Genomic DNA, 14,611 nt, shown 5'->3' on the forward strand with positions numbered 1-14,611 from the left:
ATTAGTTCTTCTTAACAAGAAAATATGATTCAAGGTCACGCAGGTTATACATTTTTAGTTACAAGCTACCAAAGTGGGGTAAACTTTGTTTTGATACGCATTGTATACTGCAAACGCATGCTAGAGAACTGATACCGGATAGAAACTAGTGGCAAGCAATTCTATTAGTTTGAATTGCTGTTTCGTGTACCGGTATAAGAACTTTTGAGTTCAATCATGTTTTGAGTTGGTGTTGGCCTCGAGGTAATACAGATGTTGGGTTATGAAGTTAAACAAAATATAAAAAGTATGATTTCAGAAGAAACACAATTTGTTTATACCCCGGTCACACATAGACGCTGCTTAGACTACTATGGAACAGTGGCTGAGAGCGGGTCTAGGTGTTGGTGTTGGTGTAATCGTAGTGGCAGCCAGTCAGCAGTGCTTATGACGTAGAAGCATTGTAGTACAGTCGTGAAGTAGTCTTTAATTTGCCAAATTGCTTGGATTTAGACGGGGATAATGCCCCGATTTGATAAACTTTTTCGGATCGGGATGGTTGGCATGGTCTTCGTAAGGTCGCAGCGATGTGTGACCGGGATATTAGTGTATAATGTCTGCATTTGTCTGTTCAAAGTCTTGTATAGATATGTTGATCAGTAGAATATTCAGATCCTTGTAAAAATCTGAACACACTAGAAACAAAATTCACATCGCTGTTTCTTTGCTTTTTGTTTACTGATGCTATAATGAAGTCAAAATGTTTTGAAGTTTTATTCTAGTGCCTTTTGAATACTTCAATTGATGTTTACATGTTTGTTTATTTGCAGCATTCTCCTAATGAATGTGGGTCATGTGTGGCCTGTAAGAGAACTTTAGACTGTTACAAGTGTAAACCATGCGCGGTGAGTTTGTTAAGATTCATTCCTGGATTCTTGGTATTACAAGAGACTAATGGTCCCATTGGCCTGTATAATACTTTTCATATTTAATATTGTAGTGAATAATGGGGTAATACAAATATATAACAGATGAAATTAACCCCCTACAGCAACCTCTTTGTTTGACTAATGCAAAATGTCGAAGATCCCAGATATATTTTAAACTGGACAATATATGATTGAGTTACCTTTATAAATAGTTTTTCTATCTCACTTAAAGACATGAGATATTTATAAACCATTGATTTATTCTGACATCAACATTGATCCAATTTGAGTAATGTCTGTCCCATTTCTTTTCAGGAGAATCGAAAGGTTCGAAGAAGAAAACAAAAGAAGGTCAAGTGTCAACTGAGGAGATGCAGGAATCGAGTAGTAAGTGATATTGTTGTATTTATCCAATATTTAGGATAAAGTTGAAATTGGGGATCCTAGCATATGGAGACAGAAATGTAATTTGTGAGCATATATTTAGATTAGTGCAGACATATTCTGCTTTCTAAGTTGTTTACAAGCTGTCACTACCCCTGGCCGAGAGCGGGGCCAATCATGGGCCAAACGTGGGCCAAATGTGGGAGGATCTCCATGGGCCTGGTTTGGTCGGGTGGGATCTCCTAGTTCGAAGAGCTACATTCCATCCCCAAGCTTATTTTGAACGTGCACAAAATATGCGTAGTCGGTTCGTGGCCAACAAGAAGTGGGGCAAAGTCTTATTAAGAAAGTACTTGTGGGAATGCCATTATCGTACAAGCAGCGTGGTAGCATCGCGGTAAGAGGTCTGTAAAAATCTAGAAATAAAAACGCAGCACCGTCGGCAACTATTTCGAGCCGCTTTAGGCCGTTCATCTTCAAAGTTGGGAAAGAACTGAAGAAATGCTTGAACACCCCCATTTTATATAAACATCGCCACAAATTTTAATAGAAGCGTACTAGTAGCGTAAAATGGTCAGCACCAGCATAGCGACATAGTCCTACATTCTTCTAGGTCTGTATAACAATGTAGTATGGTCCTGTACGTCGTACAACAACATTAGAAATGACCACTTGGTCGGCATTGGTGTAGGTGTAATCGTAGTGACAGCCAGTCAGCAGCGCTTATGATTTAGAAAGCATCGTTGTACAGTCTTGATGTATGAGTCTTTAATTTGCCAAATTGCTGGATTTAGATGGCGATAATGCCCGATTTTATAAACTTTTTGAGATTGGGGTGGTGGGGTGGTTGGCATGGTCTTCGTAAGGTCGCAGCGATGTGTGACCGGGGTAGTAGTGTATAATGTCTGCCTTTGTCTGTTCAAAGTCTTGTATCTAAACGATCAGGTCAGTATAGATATGTCGTGACCAGTAGAAGATTCAAATCCATGAACACAATAGAAACAAAATTCACATCGCTGTTTGTTTGCTTTTTGTTTACTGATGCTATAATGAAGGTAAAATGTTTTATTCTAGTGCCTTTTGAATACCTCAATTGATGTTTATATGTTTGTTTATTCGCAGCATCCTACTTATGAATGTGGGTCATGTGCTTCCTGTAGGAGAACTTCAAATTGTCACAGGTGTAAAGTCTGCAAGGTGAGCTTGTTAAAATTCATTCCTGGATTCTTGGTATTACAAGAGACTAATGGTGTCATTGGCCTGTATAATACTTTTCATATTTAATATTGTAGTGAATAATAGGGTAACATAAATATATAACAGATGAAATTAACCCCCTACAAAGGAAGGTTTAATAAATATCTACATAATGCTCCCATGCGAACACACAGCAACCTCTTTGCTTGACAAATGTAAAATATTGAAGTTCCGAGATATATATATTTTTTAAACTGGACAATTTACATATGAATTACCTTTATAAATAGTTTTTCTTTGCACGTATAGACATTAGATATTTGTATACCATTGATTTATTATTACATCAACATTGATCAAGTATAAGTAATGTCTGTCCCATTTTTTTTCAGGACAATCAAAAGTTTCTAAAAAGATTGAAGGTCAAGTGTCAAATGAGGAGATGCTTGAATATAGAAGTAAGTGATATTGTTGGCCTATTTTGTGACTTTAGTTTGATACTGATGACATATTATAGTATTAATGACTGCTTTGAGAGAAATAGTTGTTTTTATACGCTCAAGGGAAGGTTAGAATTGTGCTATTGACCGAGGCGTGCCGAGGGCAATAGCCCAATTGTAACCTTCCCGAGAGCGTATAAAAACAACTATTTCTGGAATATTAAAGCAGTCATTAATACTTTTATATGCTGAAAACAAAAGAGTCAACTAATGACACCACCTTGGCCTTTCTCTAGTTTATCTGCACGGTTGTTTTTTATGAGTGTATCTTTGAGAGTAGACTAGATCTAGATTCTAGTCTAAGCAAGATATTTTTACATTTTGGGGGTGGGCCGGCCCTGTGGGGAATATGGAGAAGAACCTGCGCTTTCATATGACACCTCACTTATTGAGTATCACCTTCAGGATCACAACAGATTATAAAGGTTTGAATCTCGAATTGAAAAAAAAAATTGACCTTAACACACAACATGCATCGGGTGCGCGATCAGACACCCTGACAACTGGATCTATTTTCGTATCTTTGAGAGTAGACTAGATCTAGATTCTAGTCTAAGCAAGATATTTTTACAATTTTGTGGGTGGGCTGGCCCTGTGGGGAATATGGAGAAGAACCTGCGCTTTCATATGACACCTCACTTATTGAGTATCACCTTCAGGATCACAACAGATTATAAAGGTTTGAATCTCGAATTGAAAAAAAAACTTGACCTTTTTTGCATGGTCGCGGAATGCACGTAGACTGCATAGGGAATGCATTGCGTACAATCTCTATGGGAATAATTTTAACACACAACATCGGGTGCGCGATCAACACCCTGACAACTAGATCTATTTTCGTCTACATTTAGTCTATGCTTTTTCAGCAACTAAACGAACATGTTTATGGATAATTTCACGTACCCTTTTTGTTGTTCTTGCTGTCAGCGAGTCTTGCATTTGATAAGTTGAAATCTTGGGAGAGATTCTTGAGCCATTTTTGTCTTGTTAGGAATTGTCTTGTCTTGTATGAAAATACAGACCAATTTCTCGCACACGTACGGTATCTTCGATCGCTCAAACCATTTTTTAACATGTAAACCTATGGGGTAACCATGGAGACTGACCTATTTTCCCAATAACCATGGTTATTGGAAAAATAGGTCTGTTTTAACCATGGTTACTGCGAATTTTCGGGAACAGTTAAAGTTTATGAATGCAATTTCGACCAATCAGATTGCTGGATTACTTAAGTGAGGTATATATTTGTTATTATATACCTCACTTAAGAAATCCAGCCATCTGATTGGTCGAAATTGCATTCATAAACTTCAACTATTTCTGTAAAATTCCCAGTAACCATGGTTATTGGGAAAATAGTTCAGTCTCCATGGTTACCCCATAGGTTTACATGTTAAAAAATGGTCTGAGCGATCGAGGATACCGTACGTGTGCGAAGAATTGGTCGGTAATTTCAATACAATTGAATCTCGATCGATCTTACCGACAATTTTATCTTGCATTGTTGACATGAAGACGAAAATAAACTTCCAAAAACAAAAAAACAACATCTGCCGATAGATCTTGATCTAAGTTCGTGCCAATATGCATTGCAAAAGTAAAAGAACTGCCCGTTTAATGGAGCAGCGGCGAAGCATCCACGTTTTCAATCCATTTTAATGTATATATTAGAGAAAACTGCTATCTATGGTAACAGAGCGCGCTGGCCGAGCGGGTTAAGGCGCTGACTTTAGTTACATCACCTTTTGTACGCAAGAGATCGAATCCCATTTTTGGCAAAAGTTTTTTTATTTTTTATTTTTTAGTCTATTTTTTTTTGGCATATAAAAGTATTAATGACTGCTTTAATATTCGAGAAATAGTTGTTTTTATACGCTCTCGGGAAGGTTACAATTGGGCTATTGCCCTCGGCACGCCTCGGGTAATAGCACAATTCTAACCTTCCCTTGAGCGTATAAAAACAACTATTTCTCTCAAAGCAGTCATTAATACTATATTATGCCTCCCCTACAAAGTAGCCGGAGGCATTATGTTTTCTAGTTGTCCTTCCGTCCGTACGTCCCTTTCTCATGATCGCGTTATCTCCAGAACCGATCCATGGATTACCGCCAAACTTGAATCATTGATGTATCTTGCAGACCTAATGAAGTGATTAGATTTTGGGGTCACAAGGTTAAAGGTCGAAGGTCACAGGGCTCATTATGTATGCAAAAATACCTTGTGATCGCATTATCTCAAGAACCAATGGATGGATTCCTACTAAACTTGGGTCATGTATGTATCATACAGAGCCAATGTACTGATTAGATTTTGAGGTCACAAGGTCAAAGGTCACAGGGATCATTATGTATGCAAAAATAGCTTGTGATCGCGTTATCTCAAGAATCGATAGATGGATGACCGCCAAACCCAGGTCATGTATACATCTTGCATAGCCAATGAGCCGATTAGATTTTGGGGTTACAAGGTTGAAGGGTCAAAGGTCACATGGCTCATTATGTATGCAAAAATAGCTTATCGCATTATCATGAGAAACAAAATACAGATTACTATCAAACTCATTACATGTATATGTTTCTTGCAGAGCCAATGAACTGATAAGAATTTAGGGTCATCAGGTCAAAGGCCATGGGACTCATTAAGGATGCCTATAAATAGCTTGTGAATGCATTATTAACGACGACAGATGGATTACAATTCAATTATTAAAGCTGAAGAAAAAATAATTAGCCATATGAATGATGGATTATTGATATTTTTGACTGAAACAAATTTCTACCATCGGTTATTTGTAGGAAGATATGTTATATCATACAATACCAATGATCATACTCAAGAAGTATGTGAGACATGATAAAAAGCTTGAATGGTGTGGTGTCTGTCTGTACACCTTGTGAATGAAAAATCGCTTCATACATAGTTGTATCTTGGTTTTTTTTGGTTGCTATCACAGACCCCATCCCCAGCGATAGTGCACATTGATTTGTCAGACTCAGATAGTAGAGATACAACCAGCAAGGACTGTGAGGATGAAGCAACACTCAAATCATCAACAAGGTAAAGATTAGAATGAGCTCCTCCAATATGGTTTGCATAGTAATAGACCAGTTTACTAACATATTCAAATTTTATGCAGACTTTTTAAACAAAGGCTGGTTGTTCTAGACAACCCGAAAACTTGTCTGAGGCATGCCCAACATATCAACAAGTAATGTATGCAGACAGGATTCAGAGTATTGTAGTTCATTTATTAATTACAGGTTGATGGACCAACTTGTCACTAGGTCCCCAGGAAAGAAGCATCCATAAATTTGAATATGTTAGTAAACTGGTCTATTGCTGAGTGCACTGAGTACTGTAAGCATTCCTATTTAGTTAAATGGGAGTGCAGTTTGCCAATTATGGTAGAAAATAGATTTGAACATGAATCATCCATCCCCTCCTTTCTCTCCCCTCTCACTTCTCTCCTATATTTCACGTCTCTCTCCCATTGCTATTTTAATCGTCTCTCTCTTATGCCCATGACAGCCGCATTTTTGATGAGTTCCCTGAGCAGATAAAGAAGTGGAAACAGGACTCTAACTTTGCGCAGGAGAAAGGTATCGATTGGGAGAAGCTAGAAAGTAGCCTCGAGGAGATCAAATTGAACCTTGCCGACATAGACTCCGAGATGATGAAACTGAAAGAAGTTATTGCCAAGCCCAAGACACCAGCCAGTATTGATGCAAACAGACGGGTAAAGAGCTCTTTAAACGATCTTGAACATTTGATAGTGTCCTGTATTTTGTAAATCGTCAGATTATAGCAGAATTTTCTTTCGTGGACAACAGAATATGCACTACGTTGAAAACCAGGTTCCCTTTTTAGGATGCTTTTATTCTAGTCAAAGAATGTTTCATGAAATGTGATAAATGTTTCCTTTTGCAGGTAGAAGAATTGGTTGATGTGATTTGCAAAAATATTCATGATGATTAAGAAAAAGGGTTTCTCCACACATAAAATCCAACATTTGATATTAAAATTCATACCTTGAGTGCTAATAAGATTTAATTTATTTACATTTTCTAGATGAAAAAGCAGACATCTAAAAGCTGTATCAGAGGGCCTCAGATCGTGAGGTGAGTTTATATTTTTAATGTATTGATTCTTTCTCTTGCTTTCTGATCTTATGTGCTAAAACCAGGATATTACTAAAAATCCTATGTGCATTTCTAATGGAGGTATTGCTGCTCTAAAGCAATTGGATGAGCATAAAAGTGCATTTAGATTGCTATGCTTATATGTAAATGTTTAGATCTTTGATGTAGACAATTACAAAAAGTTAGCATTAAAAAACTTTTCCAGAAAAAAAGGGACAAAAGTATTCTACTGTTCTCTCGCGTACAATCCATTTTGAATGAATTTCTTTTAGAAGTTGTGATGACTGTTAGATTTTTGGTGTAGATAACTTTAAAATGTAATAACATAAATCTAGTAAAAGTGGCACAATTCATAACAGCAATCGTGATATATCATGAATATGCAGTCCCGCATCATATGTATCCATGTATTGAACAGAGAGGTCACTTACAAGTTGACATGATATACTTTTTTGTTTTGTTGCCTCTTGTTTTTTCTGTAGAGAGTCCAAATTGTGTGAGCATCTGGCTGCCCAGCAAAGCACATCTGTGATGAAACTGCGGATGATGTACCATGGAAGTAGTCAAGAACCAAAGGTAAGATGAAGTATATAATGTATCTTCCATGTTGGTTTCACTGCACACAATAGAAGAGGAGGATATGACCTGGAATTTGTGTCATCTGATTTGTGATACTTGATAACCCTTGTGTACAAGCTTCATAGAATTTGAACGAACACTTTTGAAATTATGCTAACAATTCAAAATCTTGATGTTGATGCCACAACAAAGTCTAAGTTTGCAGACGTGAAATTACATTTGACCTTAACTTTGTCCCATAAAAAACTAATCACATGATTGAAGATAGTTGATAGCCCCTACTGTATGTTCAAGTTTCATGGAATAGGAATATACACTTTCAAAATTATGATAAAAATAGATACCGGTATTGAATGGATGATAATAGTTGATGTTCACTGTTATCTGTGTAAACAAAACACTGCATGTGATTAAAGATGTTGATCTCTGAAATCTAAAATTTTGAAAAAATTGAGCTATAAAAGTATAAGCATGCATTTTAATTAATTGTTACAATTTGTTACACGTGTTACATCTGAATCAGTGAAGACGTAAAGAGGGTAAAGCGCTATATATATATATTCAGATTAGTATGATTCCTTTTTGACCTATTCCCCTTCAGAATTTAGCCAAATGAAACGACTATTTCAAACTAAGACTATCACTGGTATCTAAGCCTAGGCGTTGTGGCGTGCGCCTGTAATCCAGCGAAAATTGGAAGTTACAAACTGATTCAGCCGAGGACGAAGGTTCGAAGCTGAATCACGTCTTTCGGATGATGACATTTAAAGGTCGGTCCCCAGACGTAAATAATCATATCTGATTGATACACGTCTTTAAAAACCCAATACACACACACACACACACACACGCCTCCAGTAATTCAATTTAAATAGTTTTGTTACTCTATCTAGATCGGACAAAATTAGGGAATGTCATTTCAGACAGTCAAACCTCATTTAAAGAATTTAGATTGATGGAGTACAAACATTGAGTGATCAAAACACTGAAACCAAATTCTTGTTGTATTCCCTTCCAAAGGTCACAATGAGAGAAGTTTGTGGTTGCCCACTAGTGCCTGACATCCTAACGGACACGAACAAGTACTGCCCTCTATATAAAATGAATTGTGAGACACATTATAACTGGGAGAAACTGAGACAAGCAGAACTTGATCTGGAGAGAGTAATATGGGTGAGTATTTGCTTTACAAACATCTACAGTATTTGCCTGTACAGAGTCTTAAAATAAGGGCTTTTATTTGTGTTTAGAAAACATAACATATGGTATGGTAATACCAAAATTTGGTTATGTGTTATCTAAGGATGTAACAGTCAAGATACAGCATTGGGCCAGTGTATGGAGTGTTATATCATGAAAATAAACAAGTAGTTTTAAGAGTGGAGACTATGACCATATAATGAGAATTAGCAGCATGTTGTGCCTGTTCATAATAATAATAATAATATTATTGCTTATATAGCGCTTAATACGTCAGGAATATCCGAGTTTCTAAGCGCTTTACATTATTACCCCCGGTCATCGGATTCTGGCTTGCCCGCACACAATGTATGCACTTTCTCCACTCCCTGGGGAGCATTCCAACAAGAGCTACTAGGCTCAAATTGCTAAGCATACCACTTTGGCTTTCGCATCCTACCGGGTACCCATTTAACACCTGTTCATGATAGAAATGTGATGAAAATAAGGTGATCCTTTCTGCTGGTTGGATGGAAAACGCAAATAAACATATTTTGCACGTTATTAGGAATAGATGACAAGTTTACGGTTATTTGTGAATCTAATTATATTTGAAGAATGTATATTTTAAAAATATGTTGTTAAACAATGAAGCTAACTTATTTCTCTGTTGGAATTCTTATATGGTATTTTTTCAGTTGTTCAAACTGGATGAATTGCTGGATGTGGGGAAGGGCACTCAATAAGTCATGACAACTAGCGATGCTTCTGCAACAGCCACAAGCTAATGTGCAGGCACCCCCGACACAAGCTGATGTGCAGACACCCCCGACACAAGCTGATGTGTAGCTGGAGGGACATGCAGGCATGATAACCTTCAAGCTACATAGATTGTTAAACTTCCACCTAAAATCTGCAAGAACAGATCCCTTAAGAATGATCTTCAAGACCACAGCAATGATATGAAAATGAAATGTGCAGTGGCAAGTTCAGATGAACATGGAATCCGGGAGCAGAATTCTTTTTCTTGACCATCTGAAGTCAGCGAGACATGCAGTGAACTTCCGAAAATATTTATCAATCAAGTCATCACACTCGCTAATGAATGATTGCTGTACTCTGTGTGGGACCAGTCGTTATTGTGTAAGGACGTACACTGTAGGTTCAAGCTTCTGCATTGGACACTTGCCACTCCATATCTAGAAGAGAAATAGGGATGTGGTAGCTAGGATGCCGAAAGCTTTATGGATGAAATAGCCACATGACTCATGGTGGCTATATACCTCCAATACTTCCCTTGAGCATAGACATTACACACTACGTTTGTGTGCATGAATCTGATGACTGGATAATATTATACAAATAATACACAGCAAAGATGATGTTTTATTTGTTTTATAAAATGATGTTTTATAACATGATTTTACTAATGACCGGTCATTAGTAAAATTATGTGTTTGGTTGAAAGAGTTGATTAGGATCCGCTTTATCATCTTATAATAAGTGTTAAGCATGTACAGACATTTGTATGAAGTGCCATATGAATCAAGATCATTATGCACTGGTAAATCTCCACACCATTATATTTTGTTGATGTGTTGATAGGTACAACAAAATACAAAACATTGTCTGATTAAAAACCTGCAACAGTATATACCTTGGCAGATAACCACCGCATTTGTGAACAAGCCTTTTAGTTTAGTGACTCACTGGCCTCTTTAATACTGATGGAGGTACCACACTCGTATTACATGGCATTGACCATTTAAAACATCTAGGTCTCTTGTGAACTTGCGTCATGATTTTTTGATTAATCACAAGGTAAAGTAAATATGTTGTATGGTACGCATTCAAAAATATTGCCCTTTTTGAAGAAAATTCACCGTTACTCAGCTCAAGTGTGTTATTAGCATGAATAGAAATTTGCAGTAGCACTTTACATGCAGCATGTATAACCATTGAAATATGTTAAACATGTTTAAAATCATGTATTGCCAAATGAGATGCACAACATCTACACATTATTTTTTTCAAAGATCTTCCTCTATTAAGATCTCAGATTTTGTCAAGATGTTGTGACGATGCAAAAGTTTGTCACAAACATTACATTTATGTGAGGTTACAGTAAATCCAGTGTTTGTTTGTTTGTTTACTCTTTCTGAAAGCACCATCTGAAGTACAATGTTGGCTAGAATAACACGAGAGCTCTCATGTGCTGCCAAGAGGAGGACTCTTGTTAGTCTCGTGTTAGTCTCGTGTTATTCTAGCTAGCATTGCTCTAGCCTGTTTTCATAGAACAGATGGTATTATGTGTACCTTCCGGTAGCCAATCACAGCCTGTTACCGGTACTTGTTCATGCCCTTTGTTTATTGAGCTTCCACTTATATTGTCTGATTCAGCATTCTGTTCATCCTTGCCATTTACTATGATGAGTGCAAGACGAAATGCTTTAGTATGTCTGTTCTCGTTGCTGTTCTTTTATAATATTGCATTTTAATCCATTTTCTTGGACTGTCCACAGAATGAAAGGACATGAAATTTGGGTCGATATTTGAAAGGCTGTCTGATGAGTTTAACATTCATAAAGTTTAAAGAAATAAGTAATTTTTATTAATAATTGCCCGGCGAAAATATACTTTTATTCTTAATCATACTCATGTATTTTTTTGGAAAAACAATTTTTATTTATTTAAAGGATGATGTTCGCCAGTTTCCATGTGCAGTAGGTCATAATTCCCGACACCAGACTGGGTTGAAATACCATTAATGGGTGTACAAGTCTCACACAGCAAACCTGTGGTCACATCAAAAAATATACCTTCATTCCTTCAGAGAGTCTTTGGTTGAGGGCAGTGTAAGATAGTGACTTTCCATAGGGGTGGTTAATGGAAAATGCAGAGCATTACATAAAGCCTGTTGGTCGTAAAACTGAATGCTAATCCTGGTGGTTGACAACACCCGTTAGCGGGTGAACATCTAAATGATGTCAAATTCCCCATTACAGCCCACTACTATGTTTTGAGCAGCATGTCACACTTATTGTGATATTATAAGTTAGGTCTAAAAGTGTCTATTTGTTTCTTCCTTAAATAAATATGGGTACGTAAGATGTTCAAAGACAAATTTATCAAAAAATCAAAGAATGAAAACCCTAATTGTCACTCTTCTTGAAAAAAAAGGGGTTGAACTTGGTAGAAGTATACATACGTATATACAATCATGCATGGTGCTACATGAATCTTCATGTAGTTTAAATGATAGAGTTCAAAGATCATTAGTGGCAAACCTTGTATTGCTCTAGTTCCTTTGAGGATTATTAGATTCTGCTGAAAAGTATTATAACAATCAGACTTGCCTGTCTTGTGGAAAAAACAAGTTATATGTCTCATGTTTTTTTGTATATCATTGATGTCTATTTGACAACAGTTAATCAATGCATGTCTGTAATTTGAATAAAAAACTTTCTTGGAATGTAAAAATCATTGATCAATAAAATTTGAAAGAAATATATTCTTATTTTGAAACTGAGTGTGTCTTATTATTGAGATGATGGAGGGAAATATTGTTGTGTAATATGCTCATATTAGCAGAAAGGGAACCACGCAGGTGAACCAAACATTTGACCTGTTGGCTTAAAACCACTATTACATTATAATTCCTTGAATACTGTAGACCAAATATTTTAAAGGGATATGTGTTGTTTTCCTTATTTTAATAAAAGTCAGTATCTTGATCATCATTCTCTCTCCTCCCGGCCAAAGTCATCATGTATTTCTAATGATATGAAATGCCACTTCCTTGGCAACTGAAAGGCAATAAAAGTGGCATCTGGGAACAATGTTTGTTCACTCTTGCATCAATGTGCACTTAATCACCAACTTGTCAACCACTGACATTGATTATGTTCTTTAGAAAGTAATGAATACCTGGTAGTAATATGTGTGGCAAGTTTAGCTTGACCTGATAATCCTTTCAAATTGGTTTCTATTGAAGTCTAAATCAGCTGTCCTGCTTATAAAGAGATTAGCCAGCATACTGCATTGTTCCTAAGTTCAAAGCCTTTTTCTCTGAATAGACTTTCTTGATTGCTTAAACATATTAGATAAAAGTGGGTTCTGCTTAACTTTGAAAGGAGAATGGTATCTCATTGGATGCTGTGGAATATCTAGTGTAAGAAATGTATAGTCTGAATATGTTTTCCTTTCATTTAAAAAAGTGCTGGTTTTTCAGGTCATGGGTAACATGTGACAGCCGGGTAAAAGGTTACATTTCAACATGATGCTGTTAAAATGACAAATGATATATATATTCAACCAACGATAAGTTGATTTGAATGTTGTAGGAACGAACTGAATACCTAAAAAGAGGTAAACACCATGCTAACATATTGGAATTGTAAATTGATAGACTACGAGCTTGCATGTGAGAATGAATTAAAACACCTTTTTCGTGAATATGGCTGGTCAGAGAAATCCTATGTTGGAAAATGTTTTCTTTAATATATGGTATAAACACAATAACAAAGTAAGATAGTTTTTGAACTACTATCTGTTTCTTTATTTTTAAAACTGTCTCAACCAATATCAGCAATTTAATATGGATAATCAAAACAAATAAACCAGGTTCTACAACCTAAAAAAGATACTTTGTATACAGCTAAAATGTATAACATCAACCTAAAAAAATATTCATTTTATACAGCTAGATAATAATTACAATATTTATAAAGCGCAACATATCCATCTCTAGAGATACTCAACCTAAAAAAACAGTTACCCCCATTCTATGGGCTAGTCAGTTGAAATTGAGTACATGTATAAATAAAAATAGAAAATAATGAATGATATAAAGCTGTGAACACAGAACCGAAGTATGGTAGGCCCGATTTCATGCAAGCATCTTTGGATGCTTCAGATTATTCTGCAAGCCCAGACTCTAAATGGACTCTTTACCACAATTGATAAAGCCTTGAGCAAAACTAGTATATGACAGTTTGTGGCTGTGTCAAAGTAAATTAGAGCCTACTTGTAGTCTCATAGTGCAGACACTGTTATGTTCAATGGTTGACAAGGGTTTGTGCCTGCAATCTAGCATAAGGTAGTCTATTGCCAATGTATGGCAACTGCCCTTTAACGAAAGTAAATGTAAAGTACTTCATTATTGAAGAAAGAACCAAGGTTTTGACTACACACTGGCTGCTGGTACAAATATATTTTCAGTTCCATCTGGTAATGAGGAAAGAGATTTGGGAGTGCTGTTTCAACAGGACCTGTCTTTCAGCACCCATGCAGCAGATGCTGCCAAGAGAGCCAACATTAAGTTAGGAATGATAAGAAGGTCGTTTTCAGCCTTGCAAAAGAAGGGGTTCCTTAGTCTCTACAAAACTATTATTCGGCCAACACTAGAATACTGCAACTCTGTATGGTGCCCAATACTCAAGAGAGATGAAGACATACTAGAAAAAGTCCAGCAGAGGGCCACCAGACTTCTTCCTGAGCTGAGACAAAAAGCATACCCAGACAGACTAAGAGAACTACAACTTCCTACTTTGGCTTACAGGAGACAAAGAGCAGATCAGATACAGATATTCAAAATCCTGAGAGGCTTTGACAGAGTGAATCCTTCAAAATTCTTCCAACTAGCCACTGGCTCAACCACAAGAGGCCATGATTTCAACATTGTCAAACAACGTTTCAACACAAGACTTAGGCAGTATAGTTTCTC

General features: G+C 36.6%; 1 protein-coding gene across 7 annotated transcripts in view; it reads left to right on the top strand.

Moving 5' to 3' along the window:
* LOC580842 (titin homolog) overlaps nucleotides 1–12,411 on the top strand; it is a 110,025-nt gene extending 97,614 nt beyond the window's left edge. For 4 of the 7 annotated variants that reach the window (XM_031000133.1, XM_031000131.1, XM_031000134.1 and 1 more), the window contains 10 exons: nucleotides 810–884; nucleotides 1,224–1,295; nucleotides 2,415–2,489; nucleotides 2,882–2,947; nucleotides 5,943–6,046; nucleotides 6,518–6,725; nucleotides 7,058–7,107; nucleotides 7,611–7,704; nucleotides 8,728–8,880; nucleotides 9,585–12,411. In XM_031000133.1, the coding sequence (XP_030855993.1) occupies nucleotides 810–884; nucleotides 1,224–1,295; nucleotides 2,415–2,489; nucleotides 2,882–2,947; nucleotides 5,943–6,046; nucleotides 6,518–6,725; nucleotides 7,058–7,107; nucleotides 7,611–7,704; nucleotides 8,728–8,880; nucleotides 9,585–9,632 (945 nt within the window). In that variant the 3' untranslated portion in view covers nucleotides 9,633–12,411. The remainder of the gene's footprint in view (nucleotides 1–809; nucleotides 885–1,223; nucleotides 1,296–2,414; nucleotides 2,490–2,881; nucleotides 2,948–5,942; nucleotides 6,047–6,517; nucleotides 6,726–7,057; nucleotides 7,108–7,610; nucleotides 7,705–8,727; nucleotides 8,881–9,584) is intronic. The other 3 variants (XM_031000128.1, XM_031000129.1, XM_031000130.1) reach the window with 1 other exon arrangement.
* The last annotated feature ends 2,200 nt before the right edge of the window (nucleotides 12,412–14,611 follow it).

Source organism: Strongylocentrotus purpuratus, unplaced genomic scaffold, assembly GCF_000002235.5.
Source record: "Strongylocentrotus purpuratus isolate Spur 01 unplaced genomic scaffold, Spur_5.0 spur5_scaffold_6, whole genome shotgun sequence".
Lineage (NCBI taxonomy): Eukaryota > Metazoa > Echinodermata > Echinoidea > Camarodonta > Strongylocentrotidae > Strongylocentrotus > Strongylocentrotus purpuratus.